The sequence below is a fragment of the Pseudonaja textilis genome, chromosome 12, assembly GCF_049901715.1.
Source record: "Pseudonaja textilis isolate UNSWEBS1 chromosome 12, rPseTex1.2, whole genome shotgun sequence".
NCBI classification, from domain to species: domain Eukaryota; kingdom Metazoa; phylum Chordata; class Lepidosauria; order Squamata; family Elapidae; genus Pseudonaja; species Pseudonaja textilis.
The window spans coordinates 17,402,809-17,421,875 of record NC_142001.1 but is presented as its reverse complement, the minus strand read 5'-3'; the positions used below and the strand labels follow the sequence as shown (position 1 = coordinate 17,421,875).

The following is a 19,067-nucleotide window of genomic DNA, read 5'->3' as shown; positions in this document are numbered from 1 at the left end:
TCTCTCTCTCTGTCTCTGTCTCTGTCTCTGTCTCTCTCTCTGTCTCTGTCTCTCTCTCTCTGTGTGTGTGTGTGTTTCCTCTGGCAGATCCTGGCTGTAAAAATACACAGGATATCCAAAAGGAGATGTTGAAAAAGTAACTTCCTTTTAAACCAGGGCCTAAGCAGCCAGACAAGCAAATTGCAGCTGAATAAGGTTTTCATGTGTTAAAAACAAATATATCATTCAAACCATTTGCTGCATTCATTCCTACAGCGCTCATTTTTCCCCCTTTCTTTAAAAGAAGGCATACAAAGAAGTGTATACAGGTTGTCCTGGACTTACGACTGTCACTGGGAGCAGAATTTCTGTGGCTAAGTAAGGCAGTTGCTGAGTTATGCCCAATTTCACCAGCATTTATTTATTTATTTGTTTGTTTGTTTATTTAATTTGTCAAGAGCTTACAATATAACAGAAACAAGAACAAACATAAGTTTAAATACAAGAAATAGGAACTAATAAATGGGGACAATAGGACAGGAACGGTAGGCACGATGGTGCACTTCTGCATGCCCCTGACAGAACTCTTAAGGAATGGGGTGAGGTCAATAGAGGTCAGTTGGAGGGTAAAGGAGTGGTGGAGGGGGGGAGTTGAGCAGGTGACGACAGAATCAGGTAGTAAGTTCCAGACATTGACCACCCTGTTGCAGAAATCGTACTTCCTGCAATCAAGCTTGGAGTGGTTTACATTTAGTTTCTATCTGTTCTGCGCTCTTGTGTTGTTGTGGTTAAAGCTGAAATATTTGTTAACTGGTAAGACATTGTAACATATGATGTAACAGCCTTTTTTTTTTGCCACAACTGTTAAGCATATCATGCCAGTGAAGTGAATCATGCAGTCCTTAAGCGAATCCGGCTTCCCCTGTTGAAATTTACTTGACAGAAGCAATCGTCACTTTTTCCCACGCTGTTGTAACTTCAGTCGGTAAGCAAATGGTTATAGGTCTATTGTACAGTAGCCACCGGGGGGGTTGGGGTGGGGGGGTTGGCTGTTTAGGGTACTAAAAGACAATTTTCAAGGTATTTTAGGGCTGCAGAACAGATCCTTGTGTAAATCTGGCAATTCTGAAATCTGCAAAGCCCAAGAAGATCCCTTGAAAGTGTTGGAAGAAATTTCCACCTGGTTCCATTCCAAGCCAATAGAAAGACACTGGAAACATAGAGGCTGATTGGAAAGATGGTTTAATGATGGACAGAACCACTAAGCCCATGGTTCTGGTGCAGCTGACCACATGAAGTTGAGAGTAAGGGGTATTTATACCTTCTCTTGGGCTTTGCACTTGAGCTTCCTGTTCCTGTGCAAGAACATGTATTCTATTGGCTGTTGTCAGATGGAGCCATGTAGGGCTCATGTTTGTCTGAGCTAAGCTTGGTTGAAGTTTGGGCTGATGCAATGAAGGGGATTGTTGGGCAATTCCTATTGGGGCTGAGGGCTGTAATGGAATGTTTCACTTAGCAACATCAATTCTGGGCTCAACTGTAACTTGAGGACTCCCTGTACAAAGCTGCTTCAATGTAAGTCCCTGACTTATAACCATTCATTTAGTGGCCTATAAAGTTATCTCACAAATCAAATGTGCTGTTAGGATTCTGGCAGCTTCCCTATTTAAATCATGAGTCTCAAACCAAACTTCCAAAACTTTAAAAGGATTTATTGGGAGTAAACCTGCTGGCGCTGCCTGGGTGCAGCCAACTCCGAGACACATAATTCATTGTCACCCTTGACCCTGATTTTCCCCCACCCCCTGGGTGTATCTCAATTCATATGCTCCAATGGGACACGTCCATAGTCAAGAATCCATCAATCATGCTCTCCAGTTAGATTTTTGCATGGCAGAAACTTCAGTCACCTAGTTACCATCTTTGAAAAACTATTTATGGAGTGCACTTTCGGTTTCCAAGCTGCCGCACTGCTCTTTCAAAACCCCTTCCCCCCCCCCTTCCCTTTCTGCTGGCAACTCTAAAAAGACCATAGAAATATTTGATGAGTTGACATATGTCCCTGGTTGGACCAAAAACAACAACAACAAAAATTAAGGCATGTGATTTTAAAACTTAGTGGTGGGTTGAAATGGAAGAGGCACCAGAAAAACCCAGGTTTGCTGCAGTTCTGTTTCTGGCAGATGAACTGGCTGACCCTTGCAAATTTGAGCAATGTTCCCACACGCTCAGTTGCACCATCTGACTCTGCCCTGTGCCAGGCGTGTGCGTCAGGAGACAGTGTTGCAACTGTTTTTGTCAAGCTTGGTTTCTATTCCCAAGTTGCCCACATGGTATTTCACAGCCAACTGGGCATGCGGCGTGGAAGCCAAAAAAATAAAAACAAAACAAAACAGGAAATTACATCCTTGAGTGTCTCGGATGGAGAAGTAGCATCCTTTCTTTTCCTGCATATCAAAGCAATAACAATTGCAGTAGCTCTTAAGACTTATATATTGCTTCATGGTGCTTTTTACAGATCCTGGTCTTTCTTTTCATTAAATTAAGGTAAAGGTTCCGCTCACACATATGTGTGCTAGTCGTTTCCGGCTCTAGGGAGCCACGCTCCTCTCCGTTACAAAGCCGAAGAGCCAGCACCGTCCGAAGACGTCTCCGTGGTCATGTGGCCAGCAGGACTAAATGCCCAAAGGCTCACGAAACGCTGTTCCCTTCCCACCAAAGGGGTCCCTATTTTTCTACTTGCATTTTTTACGTGCTTTCAAACTGCTAGGTTGGCAGAAGCTGGGGCAAGGAACGGGAGCTCACTCCGTGACGCGGCGCTAGGGATTCAAACCGCCAAACTGCCGACCTTTCTGAATGGTCGCTAAATGAACATTACTACCTGTACACATCTCTATACACACAAACCCTGAAATGTTAGATTTCTGTGGAGATTCTCAGCCATCCAGGTCATGGCTGGCCCAAAGGTGCTTTTTTTTTTTTTCAAGAGGCAACTGGACTTTCTGGTTTTTCTTTGAAGAGGTTTCGCTTCTCATCTGAGATGCTTCTTCAGGTTCTCTCAGAATCTTCTTCTGGTCTCAGAGCTGAAGAATCTTCTTGGATGAGAAGTGAAACGCCTTCAAAGAAAAACCAGAAAGTCCAGTTGCCTCTTGAAAAAAAGCACCCTTGAGACCTCAAATGTTAGCTTTTTAGGTTAATAGACAGTTTATCCAGCAACTCAAAGGCAGGAGAATTAAATCAACATTCTTCGTTTGTTGGTGGGAAAGCAACAACGGAAACTCAACTTCTCTGTCTTCCCATTTATGTTTGACCCAACTGTATTTTGTAAATGTTTTCTTTGTAATTTTATGAAAAATTCAGAAGCTATATGTTCAATATTTATTTTTTTCCAAACAGCCAGACTACAATATATATCTTTTTGCAATGTCCTCATTCTATTGCTGTAGAAGTGACAACATTGCCAAGGAGGTATAATGGTTTAGCAAATGAATGGATGTAATGAGGCTGTTCAGAGAGTTTTGAAGTCGATCAAATTCTTTCTTGCTCCAAACGCACAATCCGTTTTTCTAAATGCGTTCCCTTTATAGTTTATCTTGGACTCCATTCTGTTTCTCTGCTACCTAGAGGCATCAAGCAATTAAAATACAGTAGGTGGCTGATTAACAGGAATAAATATAAGAGGAAGAAGTTTAAAGCCAATTAAAAACAACAACAACATCCAAACTCACAAATTGAACGAAGCCTGGTAGAACCCAATCAGTCGATGGCCTGACCTTCCCTACACACAGCCAACACACAGATTCTCCAAAGCAGAAGGAAATACTTTGTAAAAGAGATGAAGACCTTGGGGATTGCTAGGCTTAAGTTCCCAAGCCGAATGGAAATGGTGAAGGGTGCTTGGAAATGCAGTTCCGCAATATCTGGCTTTTGTTTTTTAACAGATGCCCAGGGGTAGGATTCAAAAACCCTGCAGATGCCCGAGATCAATAATTGAGGGTGGGGCAAGAGAGAAAGAGACCATTGTGGGTGCGATATCACACCCATAAATCAGATTATCATTTCTTATTTTCTCTTCTCTCCTCGGCCAGGTTTTGGCAGTTGTGAATACAAGTCTCTCCAGCTGCTGTTTGGTGTCCTTCGCTCCTCACCCAACCATTTAAGAGGCATGTTCAAAGAAAATCTTGCAAGAGGGCCCCATTTTGACAGGAGAGGCTCCCAAAAGCCAAAGATCACCACTCATAAATATCCCCCCGTAAAATATATTCTGAAAAAAAAAATGTTGTGTTGCAGAGGCCGTTTATACTCAGTGCTTCTCAACCCGAATGTCATCACAGAGAGTCCATGAAAGCTCGAAGAAATGTTATGACTTGAACCTGTGACGGTCTGAGGCCATGGTATTCAAAGGGGTTGTGTGGTGAAGAAAACGTTGAGAACCACGGTTCTAAGTCGGTGTTCTTTAACCTTGGCCACTCTTAAGATGTGTGGACTTCAATTCTCAGAATTCCCCCAGCTAGGCTGGCTGGGGAATTCTGGGAATTGAAGTCCAACACATCTTAACATTCTAATTTCTTACTCTAAGGAAGGAATACAGAAGGAAAAAAAAACACTAAAGAAGTAATACAGACATCAAGCAAACAGGTGGTTTTTCAACGTCCTGTTTCTAAGACAATGAAAGCATTATGGCTTGGAATGATAAATTGAGGAGCAATTTGGATTTTCCAGGAATGTAAGAACTGACAGAAACCGGGACACAAACTCTTGAGTAACCTTTTATTAGTGTAAATGCTTACTCCCGTTTTCGATGATTATCAATGCAAATGTTGTTTTGACTGGTAACCAAAACAATTCAACACTTTTGGTTGTGAGTATTGCTGTGCTTTTTTGTGTGTGTTTTGCTGTTTTGTTCCTTGCTCTCTTTTCTAGGCTGACATTTTTCTATCAAAACTTCAACCTTGTAAACCATTACCCACCTTTTTTTTTTTAACCAGGAAAAGAAAAAAGGAACCCAAAATAATAACAACCCTGTGCAGATGCTATGTGACCATTTAGTACATTAAGTCGAGAAGATTTAGGAAATGTTCAGATCTGCAGACTGTGAACAACACCGTGATCTCAGCACATCAAATGCAACAGGAAGGAAGTTCCTAAGACACCCAAGAAACCAGAATTAATTCACATTTTCCAAAATTTACAGAAAATTAAAGGGCGGTCAACTTCCTAAGAATTGAAGAAAACACAACGACAACCGTTGCGAACGATGGGAGAATTAGTTTGAGAACGAAATGACAAATAATTGTTGAGCAGATGATATCTTTTCCAGCCATGGGGATTGAAGAAAGAAAACCAGAGGTTACCATCTAAGTTTTTGCGTGGTCCATCTTCCATAACAACATGGTGTTTGTTTAATCTTGTAGATCTTCTACGGTGCATCCTTGGTGGGAATGGTCTTTTAGCTTTTAGCACAATGCAAAATGCGAGACTTATTTTTTTGTTACTACTTGTGTTTCATATGTATGATGGGTATGCTTCCTAAGTTCTTTCTATTTAAAAAAAACCATTTAAACTTATGTACTAATATATATATATATATATATGTATATATAAATATGGAGTCTTACTCTATTGTATATAGCATTGGAAGTCAACTCATTGTCAACTTACTTCAAAATACTATTTAATCCCATATTCCCTTTCTTTCTTTCTTTCTTTCTTTCTTTCTTTCTTTCTTTCTTTCTTTCTTTCTTTCTTTCTTTCTTTCTTTCTTTCTCTTTCTCTCTCTCTCTCTCTCTCTTTATAATAAAGCGCAAATCATTCTGTACATTAAAAGACAGGAAACTCAGAAGTCGGCTAAAAAAGTAGGCTCCCTCCCCCTTATTAATAATTTTGTAAATGTAAACAAAGAGAGGTTCAAGTATAAAAGTGAGTTACTTTGTGACTTGGCAAAAGAGTTTGGCACCTGATGACATGGGTTTTAAAGGTTATTTTTGTTTTGTTTTGCTTTATTTTAAGGAATTCTGGCTCATTGCGAAGCCGGCCGAAAGAAGTCTAGATCTCTGCTACCATATATCGCTGGTGAAACTCAACTCTCTCGTGGATAAGGGGAGCAAAGCAGGGTTTCTGTGGAAGTCCTGGACATCCTTCACGCTGCTGTTCAGCGGCAACTGCCCGTTGAGAAGTGTCAGGGGTATATTGCAGTAAGTGTGGTGGTTACTGCTTATGGCAGCGAGCGGGAGAGTCGCCGATTGCACGTTGTAGTCGTAACCTCTGCAGTAGTGTCTCATCTGTGCTGTGTTGGTGGGCGGATAATCGCCCAAGTCTGCCTGAGAGGAAATTAAAGTAGCAGAAGTGTCCGTCACTGCGATGGAAGGCACTGTTTGGAGGTCAGCAAAGAGACCCTGCTCGGCGGAATCCAGGACTTGGCGCCGCGAGATCACTTCTTTCTTCTTAGCCGGCATCTCATAGAGCAAATGTTTCCAAAATTTAGAATTCGGCTTGTTACTTTGGGGCCCTTTCCACGGGACGACCGAGAAGAGTTTGATGCTGTGCTTCAAGGATTCCACCTCTTGGTAGTTGACTTTCCCTCTCAGCTGGGGGCACTCGATGAAAATGACCTTGATCTCCCCGCCGAGGAGCATGTTGTGGAGTCGGTTTTCCATCTCGAAAATACTCCACCCTCGTCGGAGTACGTAATCCGGCGTGAGGACAATCAGGAGACGGCGGCTTTGTTCTATGCATCGGGTGAGGTCTTCGAGATAGGCTGCAAATCATAAGATGGACAGTAAAGGAGAGAAGTACACACGGGAGAGAAGAGATAAAACTTTGCAATCAAAATAGGGGAAGCGGAGAAGGGAATGGATTAATCTTTCTTGACCAGGGCCACCAACAGTTTAAATGTCAAGGTAACTCCGCCTCCCTTCTTTTCACTGGGCTTGATCACTCCTTCAACTGAGCTCCGATGGCCGAGTCTAATTTCAAGAGCCATCAAGGTGGAGAACTTCGGAAAAAGCTTTTTCTGGACATGAGCTCCTAAGAGTTCATTGTGGTTCGCCAGCAGCCTGTGCAGAAAGCAGTGGAATTGGACAGTGGGGAAGAATGGGGACCAGTCTGGGAGTCTGGGGAGGACCCGCATCCAATGCAGAGATGGGGCCAGGACCATCTGGGAGTGGGGTGTTGACTCTGGAGACTCCAAAATCTGGCAGCAGCGAGGCAGAGGAACAGTGGGAGCCTGGCCCCAGTGCATGTGTGCGCAGAGCTGCTAGAAGGCAAGAGCAGCTAAGACAAAAAGGGTGACAAAAGTAAGGCTTGGAGGTGATTGCTCCTCCCATAATGTATAAAGGACAGGCAAAGGTAAAGAAACCTTTGCAGGAAGCAAAGTTATTCACTCTGTTCAGATTAAACCTTCAAGCTTGTGTTGTTTTTTTACAGTTCATTTGGCACTTTAGTTGTTGGCAGCAATTCAAAGGAAAGACAGGCAGGTGCTTATCTCGAGGGACTGTTTGGGACTCATTACAGGCTGGGAATGAAAATGATTCCCAGCGTTGAAACAAAACAAGCATTGTTTGGACTAAGCATGTGCTTGATTATGGTCTCAGGAAGCCTTGGTCAGAACAGAGTTGGAGAAATGTTGGGTATCTATCCTGGCCTTTCCATAATCACAAAGTCACCTGCATGGACAGCAGACTGGACTTTCTTGATGTTTCTGCATCAGGTCTGAACATCTCTACCACTTCTTGATGATATTCCCCCTTCCAAACGGGTCCCCCCTGCTAAAATTAACATGTTCTCTCCCCCTCTCTAGAAGAAGTTGACTTAACCTCATGTGTCATTCAAAGTCGTAGGGTGAATTTCGGCTCCACGTGTTGTGCGAACCATGTTAGGGGCAGGCGGAGGCCCACCAACTTGGGGAAAGCCTAGTTTAGGGACTTACACATTGCTAAATGACCCTTTCTCCTCGCCTATGTTGTGCAAATGGCAGGCATGACTTGGTTTCTGGTACTTGATGGATTGCGGAGTTTGGGTTGGATTAGCGTTTGATCCCAGGAACACACAATCTCTTTTAGTCAGGGGTGGCCTTCAAAAACGTTAGCAATGGGTTCTCTGCCCAGTTGCTGGGTGGGCGTGGCCATGGTGGGCGTGGCCTAGTTGGCCTCCTGCACCATGATGGCAGTGGGGGGGGGGCTTTTCATCCTCCCTGGGATCCGGAGGCTCTTTGGAAGCCAGAAATGGACCCATTTCCAGCCTTCCTAAACTTCTAGGAGGCCCGTTTTTCACCCTCCCTGAGCCTCTGTGCGCACCCTGCACTTACCTGCATCCAAAATGGGCCACGTGGGGACTCATGGGAGAGGCAGGATGGGGGGTGGGTGGGACCAGCCAGGAATGGGATTTGGGGGTTCTTCAAACTGCAGGGGAATCTTAGCTAGGGGCTGTCCCGAAACCCCTGTGAACACTCAGCAGCCCCACCCCTGCTTTTAGTCATAGAGGGACAAGATTTGGAGGCACCGGTTTTGCTCGGCAGCTGAGCGCTTTGCAACGCTCGGTGGGACAACCTAGCCAAAATCCTACTCTACTTACTTCTTTCAACTCTCCTTCCATTGGAAGATAGGGGCACCAGTTGGAAGAAGAGCCTGCAGAAGAAAGAGCACATTGTAGGGGTTGTTCCGGGTGGAACTCATCCCATGTACATTTGGGTTGGGTGGGGTTGGCCCCCCAAAAAGAGAGAAAATCATGGACCAGAACTAGCAACATCAATAAATACCACAGACACATGGACACACACAGACAAGACACACAATACTGTTTTGGAGGCTACAGATGGAGAAGATTCCTCACTGGGGTACAGACGTCTTGCTCCCTAGAGTCAAATGTATGTAAAATGTAAGTGACTGGAAGAGGGAGAGGAGAGGAGAACGAGGTCTCTCCGCAAGATCAGATCTGTTCGACTGAATCTGGAGCGGATCTGGGCTTGTCGTGCAAGTGATGTTCACATTTTGGAACAGTGTGCGCGGACAAATCCTCCTGTCTCTTTTGCGTTCCAGTTTGAATGAAATGGGCAGGAACCTTTCCCGCATGCAAAATGATCTGAGCTGATCTGCTCTTTCTGATGACAAGCATCGCCTTGGAGTTCCGCTCCGGAGATCCAACGTGGAAGTTTGCCTCCTTTATGAAGCGTGCTCTGTCCTACGAGAGCTCAACTGAGCTGGTGCAGGCTGACTCTGCCCACTGACAGCAGTTCAATCCTGACCGGCTCAAGGTTGACTCAGCCTTCCATCCTTCTGAGGTGGGTAAAATGAGGAGCCAATTATAAATCGCTTAGAGAGGACTGTAAAGCACTGTGAAGCGGTAGATAAGTCTACGTGCTGTTGCTATTGCCCTTCCTTCCTTCCTTCCTTCCTTCCTTCCTTCCTTCCTTCCTTCCTTCCTTCCTTCCTTCCTTCCTTCCTTCCTTCCCTTCCCTTCCCTTCCCTTCCCTTCCTTCCCTTCCCTTCCCTTCCTTCCCAGTGATTAGAATGCAGTATTGCAGCCTAACTGCCCACTGCCAGGAGTTCAATCCTGACCGGCTCAAGGTTGACTCAGCCTTCCATCTTTCCAAGGTTGGCAACATGAGGACCCAGTTTGTTGGAAGGGGCAATAGGCCGACTCTATAAACCACTTAGAGAAGGCTGTAAAGCAGTGGTGGGATTCATTTTTTTAAAAAACAACCAGTGTGGGCGTGGCTTGGTGGGTGTGGCAGGGGAAGGATACTATAAAATCTCCAGTCAGAGGTGGTGTTTGCCGGTTCTCTGAACTACTCAAAGTTTCCACTACTGGTTCTCCAGAACTGGTCAGAACCTGCTGAATGCCACCTCTGCTGTAAAGCACCGTGAAGCGGTATATAAGTCTAAGTGCTGTTGCTATTGCTAACTGCAGACATTGTATGGATGTGTGGTTACTGATTCCTCCATACCTATTTCACAAGAGAACAGGCAAGTAAGCAAACGCTGAGTGAGGAGGTGGAAAACTGGTATACATCACAAAGTGTGCGCTTTGCCTTCGTGGATGGATAACCCCTAGTAAGACTCTGAAAAAACTTACATTCTTCTCCCCGTGGATTTGAATGAAATTCCTAAATGACATGCATATTGGATTGCAGACTTCAGTTACAGCTAATCCTCAATTTATTTTATTGTATTTATTTCTCTTGTCAAGCATGCATTTGACAACACATATAAGTGTCATGCCCTATTAGAGACTGACTCCAAAGGAGAGGAGGAACAGTCGACAGGGAGTGGAAGTGTGGCTCTGGAGGTTGTGGAGGAGGCTGGGGAAGGGCAGAGGCTGGCTGGGTAGTCTGAGGAAGACCCAGGCCCATCCCCTCTCCATCCTAGGAAGAGAGGATAAGGGAGAGATGTGAGTGGCATGGTCTACGGGGGAGGAAAGGGCCTGGATCCTCTTCATGGGCTGCAGTTGTGAGAACTGGTTAAAAGGACGGACATGTGTACGGGCCAGTGCTGGAAACAAAGCATGGAAATATCTCTAGTCTGTCATTCCTCTCTGAGTTTGGCGTCCTTCCCAGTGTGTGTTCCGATATCTGTGGACGTCTTTAAGCCCTTATCATGCCTGGATCCCGTAATTGCTTCAGTGTGGTTTGTGTTGTTTTTTTCTAGTTATAATTTATAGGCATTTTTAGTTTAAATGGCGTTTCCTCCTTTTCATAACTGCTTTTGGGGGAGTTTTTTGTCTCCAGTCAAGGATACTTGGAGCTTTGAAGCAAAGTGAAGGAATAAAAGAGGCTTCACCTGTTTTTTGTTACTGTGTTTTTTGTATCCCACCCTGGGTCATCACAGCTTATGATAGTTGCAGCCTCCCCAGGGTCACGTGATCAACATTCAGATGTTTGGCCACTGACTCATGATTTATGATGGTGGCTCTGTCCTGAGGTCCAGGGAATCTGGTTTTGCGGCCTCCTGACAAGCGAAGTCAGCGGGGAAACTAGAATCCCTTAACAATCGTGTGATCGACTCAACAACTGCAGGGATTCCAACTGTGAAGAGAAAGGCCGCAAAATGGGGGCAAAACTAATTTCACCGCTGTCTCGCTGAGCAGAGGAAATTTGGGCTCGACGACGGTCATTAAGTCGAGGATTCTCCTGCGAATCCCCTCTGCCTTTTTGTAAAAATCCTGACCCAAAAATTAAAATGGATTCTACAACATTCCCTCAGATCGCTGGGAAGCGAGTCTTTCATAAAATCCGCTTCTTACTGTTCCGTTCGCGGTGTCTTCCGACTGCCGCCTCGACTATCAATCTCAGGAACTAGAACAACACTGCCAGGTATGTTCGTCAGCCTGAACATTCATGCTTTTTCTTCCCCCACCCGCCACCGTTCCCCCCATAAGACAGCACAACCCCGTTGGCATTTGCTAATGACCAGAAGCTGTCAAACCCAATCTTTCCTCCCTAGCCAAGAAATCAAGAAACAGCTCTCAGCAAAAGGCCTTTTACAAGATGCGTCTCTGCATCAGCTAGGCTGGCAGAGAAGAGTGTTGTTCCGTTTTACCCTTTAGTGGTTATTTTGCGTGACAGGGACATCTATATACTGTGTTTCCCCCAAAATAAGACCGTGTCTTGTATACTTTTTTTCGCCATGAAAAAAGGCACCAGGTCTTATTTTCGGGGGATGTCATCCACTGACTAATCTCACTTGGGTGTGTTGGTCCCAGCCTCCTTTTCATGGTCAGAGGCCTTCAGGAACTTCTTCTGTGGCCGGCAAGGCTTCCCTGAAGGCCTCTGAAGCCAATAACACAACTCCAGATTGATCTGGGAAATCCTTGCTGTCTGCAGAAGAAATGGGCTGGCAAGGCAGGTGTCGGGGTATGCAATTCCTGGCTACAACTGTCCAAAGGTAAGTAGTAGGGTAGCTCCACCCCACTATCCCCACCCTAGCTTAAATTTTACTTTTATCTTTATTAGGGCTTTTTTTGGGGGGGTAGGGCTGATATTGGTGGATGTGTAAAAATCAAGCTAGGACTTATTTTCAGGATAGGTCGTATTTTTAATATACATGTAAAAGAGAGGGTGACAACTCTCCAGGGGTCCTCAAACTTTTTAAACAGGGGGCCAATTCATGGTCCCTCAGACTGCTGGGGGCCCCAGAACAGATGGGTGGGCATGGCTAGGTGGTCATGCGACTGGGTAGGTGTGGCCAATTGAGCAGTCCATTAAACAATACACACAAATTAAGCTTTAAATTAAACTTTGGGGGTGGAAAGCAGGTTAGGGAAGGAATGTGGCTGCCTTGGGGGAGGTGAGGGTCTTCTCTTTGTGTGTGTGTGTGTGTGTGTGTGTTTTCCCTCTTTCTCTCTCTCTCTCTTGGGGGGGGGGAAGGAACCCCTGGTGCAAATCTGTTCTCCAGAAGTTGATGAGTAGCGCGTCGAATACCAGCTGGTCGGTGGAGGAATCCCTCAGTGGCCCCAAAAGGCCAGCCAGCGGGTGGGTGAGTGCGCAGCTCTCCTCTTCCAATCCAGTCATCCTCCACCTCCAGTAGCACTCTGCTGGCCTCCAGACACTCAACCACAGCCTTCCCCGATACTTCATTTGTCCTTCTAACAGGGTTGGCTGGTTCCAAGAAACCTACCATCCAGGCTTTCTCAAGAAATTCTACAGTCTGTCCTTTGACTTGGGCAATTTTTTGCCTTAAGTGTGCAAGCCCAAAACAGCACCCTGCCAATAAACTAGCTGCGGTGGTACAGTGGTTAGAGTGCAGCACTGCAGGCTACTTCTGCTGCCTGCTGGCTGCTTGCAATTTAACAGTTCGAATCTCACTGGGCTCATGGTTGACTCAGTCTTCCATCCTTCTGAGGTGGGTAAAATGAGGACCCAGTTTGTTGGGAGCAAGAGGCTGACTCTGTAAACCGCTTAGAGAAGGCTGTAAAAGCATTGTAAAGCGGTATATAAGTCTAAGTGCTATTGCTATGCAAAATGCTAGCCTAAGAATCTCAACCTAGGAAGTTCCTAAGTTCTTCACTCTTCTCCTCTGGTGACAACAATCTCCTGGGGCCACTAAATCCAAGAATAATCTAGGGAGCTCTCCTGAAGCATAGCAAAAAAAAACAACCCCTGCTAGCTCTATTCTATGAATTGTTCTCATTCTCTGACTTTAAGAGTTGTATTTCCTCAGAGAACACGGTCTTGTTTAATTGCTCCAGGTTAAAGCCGATGAAAGATGCATTTAATGGGAACGACAGAGTGAGCATCTCAGAAGCATTCCAAGTTGACTTTCCCTGCCAGACCCAGGAGCTTCTGTGGGTTGCAAAAAAAACCCAAGCTGGCTTGGAATGAAATCAGCCCGAGTTCCCAATTTAAATTCTGCACCATCATCATTAGCGGGTGATTAAGCATTTCTTAATCTTCTGCATGAAAGCATCAAATCTGTTCAAAACTATATGAATCATTTCAGTTTTGCAAGCCAGGAAAGGAAGAAAGGAGACCGCATTATTTATGCTGCGCTGCGAAAAAGCCAACGTGCCAGGTAGCGCTGCACATTATTTTGATGATGCTTAACAACTCTCTGAAATTACAATGATGAAGATTTTTGTTGGCTCGTCTGAGTGACAGATGGACAGAGAAAGAAAATGCAATCCTGCCTTTGGAAGCACCTGTGAGGAAGCTGATTCATCTAAAGCATTTGTTCTCTTCGCTCTTCCTGTATTGACTTAAAAGTCTTTGATTCTGCTCCCTTCTTTTAAAACCAAGCTCGGAGCAACACCAGCTGTGCACAAAATTAAATCTGCTCCCCCCCCCCTCCACATGCACAGCTGTAGGCGGCGTGTAGTTATATACCTGATTCTTTGCTTTAATTTTGATTCGTTGATGATGGGATGTGGAACTACAGCGCTACCCCGAGTGAAAATATTAACAGACGGGGCCAGCCCTGCGTGGTTGCAATCAAACAGTGTGTTTCACACACTTGGGCGAATCCAGAATGTGACTTGTTGGGTTTGGCTTAATCTTTTGCCCTGCTAGGGTTTGTAAATGTGCTCTAGGGGCTGGTTCAAATATTACATTCCATTACTGACGGTGAGTAGCCCAATAGCCAAAGGAGACACAAACTATGATTGACGTCCTACAGTGACAGAGTTTCACCTAAACCCCAAACAAACAAGAGTTTGGGATGCTTTGTTGAACCCAACTGTTATCTTTTCCTGGTCTCTTCTTTACAACTTCTCGGACTCTGAGTTTAAATGGACTGTTTGGTGTTCTCAATTCTTTCTTCTTTTTGTGAAGTAGCTTCAATGGTGGGATTCAAATTTTTTTTTTTTACTATGGCTTGGTGGGTGTGGTTTGGTGGAAGATTACTGTAAAATCCCCATTCCCTCTCCACCCCGCTAACCTGCTTTCCAGCTCCATTCTCCCGTGCAGGGCAACCAAAAAAGATCTAGCCGATCAGCTGGGACTCGGGAGGTGGAGACTAGATGGGGGTGGGGCCAGTCAGAGGTGGGATTTGCCGGTTCTATAACCTACTCAAAATTTCCGCTACCGGTTCTCCAGAACTGGTCAGAATACCACTTCTGAGTACCTTGCTATAAATTGGGAGGGGCACTTAAGAAGGACGCACTTTCTTAGCAGGATCAAGAAGTTGTCACAAGCCTCAAGTAGATCGGTACTTACTCCCAGTAGGGATGAGGTCCCGGTCTGGAATGAAGAGCTTATATCCGTACTGCTTCTCCAGAACATCTGGCAAAATTTCAAGGACAAATTGTTCTTCCTCCCGATTGTCGCGGTCTAATGTATCGGGATCGACTTTTGTGTATGACAAGTAGGCGTCGTATTCTTTGTTGTCTGCAAATAAAACGACAAAGTGTGGGAAGAGAAGGAAGAGAAGATCTTAAAGGAGCTTGTGCATGAATGCACGTCTGAATGGTTTCACTATCCAACAACTCTAATCGGTAGTCCTGGGTCAAGCAGTGTTTCTTAAACATTGATTTATAGAAGTATCTTGGAGGCGGAACTAAGGATCCTGAGTAGTCTAGGTTTATAATTCAGCCACCTTACTAAAGAAAAGGTAGGTGCGCTAATAACTGTCGGACAACCCATTTAAGAATCCCAATATGCATTAACCTTGAATTGCACCATTGAAAAAAGGTGGCTATGATTGGAATAGAATAGAATAGAATAGAATAGAATAGAATAGAATAGAATAGAATAGAATAGAATAGAATAGCTATTGGAATAAAGAATAGAATAGAATAGAATAGAATAGAATAGAATAGAATAGAATAGAATAGCTATTGGAATAAAGAATAGAAAAGAAAAGAAAAGAAAATAATAAAACAAAATAAAATAAAATATGGAATGCAATGGAACGGAATGGAACAGAACAGAATAGAATAGCAGCATTGGAAGGGACCTTGGAGGTCTTCTAGTCCAACCCCACTGCCCAGGCAGGAAACCCTACACCACTTCAGACAAATGGTTATCCAACATCTTTTTTCAAAACTTCCAGTATTGTTGGAGCATTCACAACTTCTGGAGGCCAGGAGTTCCACTGGTTGATTTTTCTCACTGTCAGGAAATTCCTCCTTAGTTCTAAGTTGCTTCTCTCCTTGATGAGTTTCCATCCGTTGCTTCTTCTCCTGCCCCTCAGATGCTTTGGAGAATAGCTTGACTCCCTCTTCTGTGGGGCAGCCCCTGAGATACTGGAAGACTGCTATCACATCACTCCTAGTCTTTCTTTTCACGAAACTAGACATGCCCAAGTCCAATTTACATACCCAAAGATAAAATTACGAAGCGATGAGGTAGAATTCGATCTGCAAAATGTTCACTAGAACATTAAAATCTTTCCTTTCTTTTGCTATGCTTTGACGGTTCAGGATGCCAGGATTCCCAAGACCGAAGAACAAGTCAGTGACATCCATTTGACTCCAGCTCCTTATTTAGTTATATTGAATGGACAGAATCTTGCCAGAGTAAAATTATAACCTTCTAACTTAATAGACATAACTTGAGAGACCTAGGCTGTGGCTACTCTAAATCTCTTCTTACTTCCCCCAATCCACTTAAGTCTCTTGTTTTGAATCCCTGGAATATGGAATGTGCTGACTCCTCTGTGGGAAACTGTGATGTTCATACCAGAGAAACTGCTCCCGGATCCCTCCTGATGTTTTGCTAACGTAGACTAACACAACTCTCTTCCTACAATGTCAGCCAAGGGACGAGTAGCCCTTACAAGCTGATTTTTCATTCCCAATGAAGCAAGCAGTAAATGTAAGGTAGTAAACAATATCCCTGAAACAATCGTTCATATTAAGGGTGGAGATGAACTGATATAGTCAATCTGAATGCTTGACGTGTATCTTTTCAGGTATATCTATCACAGCCCATTTTAATGCAGAGACATCAACATTTATATCACTCCCGAGAACTGCAAGTCTATTGGGGAAAAAGGAGAGGTTGTGACTGAAGATTCTTAGGGTGATTTAAGTGATTTAATTTCCTGTGACTTGTAGAGAATAAAAATCAAACCGCTAATGCAGTGAAGTCAAAAGTACAGCCGGCTGATAAAGCCTCAGTTTTCTACAAACAACTAAACTTGTCTATGTTTAAGAAACCACTGAAGATAGCTTCAAGCAATCACTTGTTTTCTGACTCAGGAATTGCAAAATAGAAGAGAATATTTACAGCTCAGAGTTGAACTGTGAGGAGTTTGGTGCTCTCTGAGCTTGGTTTTTTCCCTCCCTTGCAGACATTTCATTATCCAACTAGGTAGCATCATCAGTATAGAAAGGAGTATGAGGTTTGCTCCCTGTATAATAGCTGGCCATAGCTATATTTGTGGGGTGTGATTTTTTTTTCTTGGTAGTTCATTGATTAGGGTATTGTTCTCTTCTTGATAGTTCGTCTGGTGTTAATCCCTGCTTCTTTGGACGTTGGCTGCTGGAGATGATATGTCTTGATCTTAAACAGGCAGCAAACCCCACACTCACTGTGCATTGATGTTATCTAGATGGGCAACGAAGCATCTCCAATGAAACAACCAAGCTCAAAGTGCACCCAGGACTTCAGAAAGACGAAATAGCCAATTGGAATCTGGCTTGTTCTTCGTGTTCTTCAAATTAGGGCAATTTTCCTAATTTGCATGAAGGACAACTGGCTGTGAATGATGAGATTTGGGGAAGGTGCAACGTTTTTTCCCCCTCCTTGGTAGAACTGGGCTAACAGAGAAGGACTATTAGTCACCCAGTTAGGTTTCACACCTAAGGTAGAACTAGAACTCGCCATCTCCTAGTGATTGGCTCGATGTCACCCAACCAGTCTGTTTTCACGGCTAAGGTGAAACATGAACTTACAGTCTCCTGGTTTGGATTGACCCAAAATCACCCAGCTTGTTATCATGCCTGAGGTGAAACTAGAACTCACAGTTTCCTGGTGATGCAAAGTCATGGCTAAGGTGGGACTTGAACTCACGGTTTCCTGCTTTCTACTGTGGTGCTGTAAGCACTAAACCAAACTGGTAGGTGCTGATATTGCATTTCCGCAGGATCTGAAGAGTGATAGTCCTTCTCTAGCTCTGTCAATTGACATCCGTTTCTCTTATTTCGGATAATACTTTCAGTGGCTGATCCATATCATGGACATTTGATCAGCCATTTAAAAGTCTACTCACCATCCATGGCTTCATCTCCTCCAAACATCTGTCTGTAACATAGCATCAGCTCTATATTGTAGCACTTATAGATGGTTACAAGTAAAACCAGTAAGAGAAATATAGCTCCCAAACCTCCAGCAAGTTCAATTCTGGAGATCAGATCTAGAATAAGACAAGAAATAGGTTAAAAAATGGAATGATTTAGCTGGTCTTTTCTGGCCCCAGAAGTTAAGATCAGGGATGGTTGAGATGTGGATGAGACTACCAAGGAATTCAAAGCTTGGGAAGCTGAAAAGAAAATATTAGAAGAAGACAATAGCCAACTGCTCCAGGATGAAGTCCATGAATATATCCACAAAGTTAACCAAGAGTCAAACTTGACTCAAAAGAAGATCTACGGCAGGGGTCTTCAAACTTGACAGCTTTAAGACTTGTGGACTTCAACTCCCAGAATTCCTCCTCCAGTCATGTTAGCTCAGGAACTCTGGGAGTTGAAGTCCAACAAGTCTTAAACTTGCCAAGTTTGAAGACCTTTGGTCTACGGAGATTCTCAATCATCCAAGTCATGGTTGCCCCCAAACGGCAACTGGTTTTTCTTGGTTTACTCCCTTTCAAAACATTTTGCATCTCATCCAAGAAGCTTCTTCGGGTCTTCTGGGGTCTCATTCACCACCCTCCCAAATTATTTTCATGCTCTGTTGAAAAATTGCCAATAGTAGAGTAAAGCCAGGGACTCTACAATAGTAGGGATGCGGTGGCTCAGTGGCTAAGACTCTGAGCTCGTCGATCAGAAAGGTCGGCAGTTTGGCAGTTCGAATCCCTAGCGTCATGTGATGGAGTGAGCTCCCGTTACCGGTCCCAGCTTCTGCCAATCTAGCAGTTCGAAAACGTAAAAAAATGCAAGTAGAAAAATAGAGACCACCTTGGTGGGAAGCTAACAGTGTTCCAAGCATCTTTGAAGGCGTTTAATCATGCTGGCCACATGACCACGGAGACGTCTTCGGACAGAGCTGGCTCTTTGGCTTTGTAATGGAGATGAGCACCGCCCCCTAGAGCTGGAAACGACTAACATGTATGTGCAAGGGGAACCTTTACCTTTAGAGTAGAACCAAAGGGAACGTGTCATGAAATGCTTTTCAAAACTCCCCAGTGGAACAGAAAGGGGAATTATAAAAATGTTCTCAACCCCGTCCCCCCGATTTAGCTCACTTCTTGCTTCTGGCACCCAACTGTGGAAAGTCAATATGATTCATGACAACCATAACTCAATGCCAATGGGAGAGCCTTATTAACAGACAGACATATCATTTGAGACCCTGCATCGTAACCAGGGGGCATTCTTAATCTTGCTTCCTAGTTCACCCACTCATTAAAGAACCACAGGACACGTTTTCGAAAATTACAAAGATATGGGGGGAAAAACTTAAAATAGAGATAGAAATAAGAGGGGAATAACAGTTTATA

General features: G+C 44.2%; 1 protein-coding gene across 1 annotated transcript in view; it reads right to left on the bottom strand.

The window, feature by feature from the left end:
* Positions 1-4,309: 4,309 nt before the first annotated feature.
* IL1RAPL2 (interleukin 1 receptor accessory protein like 2) overlaps positions 4,310-19,067 on the bottom strand; it is a 321,249-nt gene continuing 306,491 nt past the window's right edge. Inside the window, exons 9-11 of the mRNA XM_087941140.1 lie at positions 17,622-17,765; positions 14,624-14,794; positions 4,310-6,736 (exon numbers count right to left, since the gene is read on the bottom strand). Coding sequence (XP_087797266.1) covers positions 6,036-6,736; positions 14,624-14,794; positions 17,622-17,765 — 1,016 coding nt within the window. The 3' untranslated portion in view covers positions 4,310-6,035. The remainder of the gene's footprint in view (positions 6,737-14,623; positions 14,795-17,621; positions 17,766-19,067) is intronic.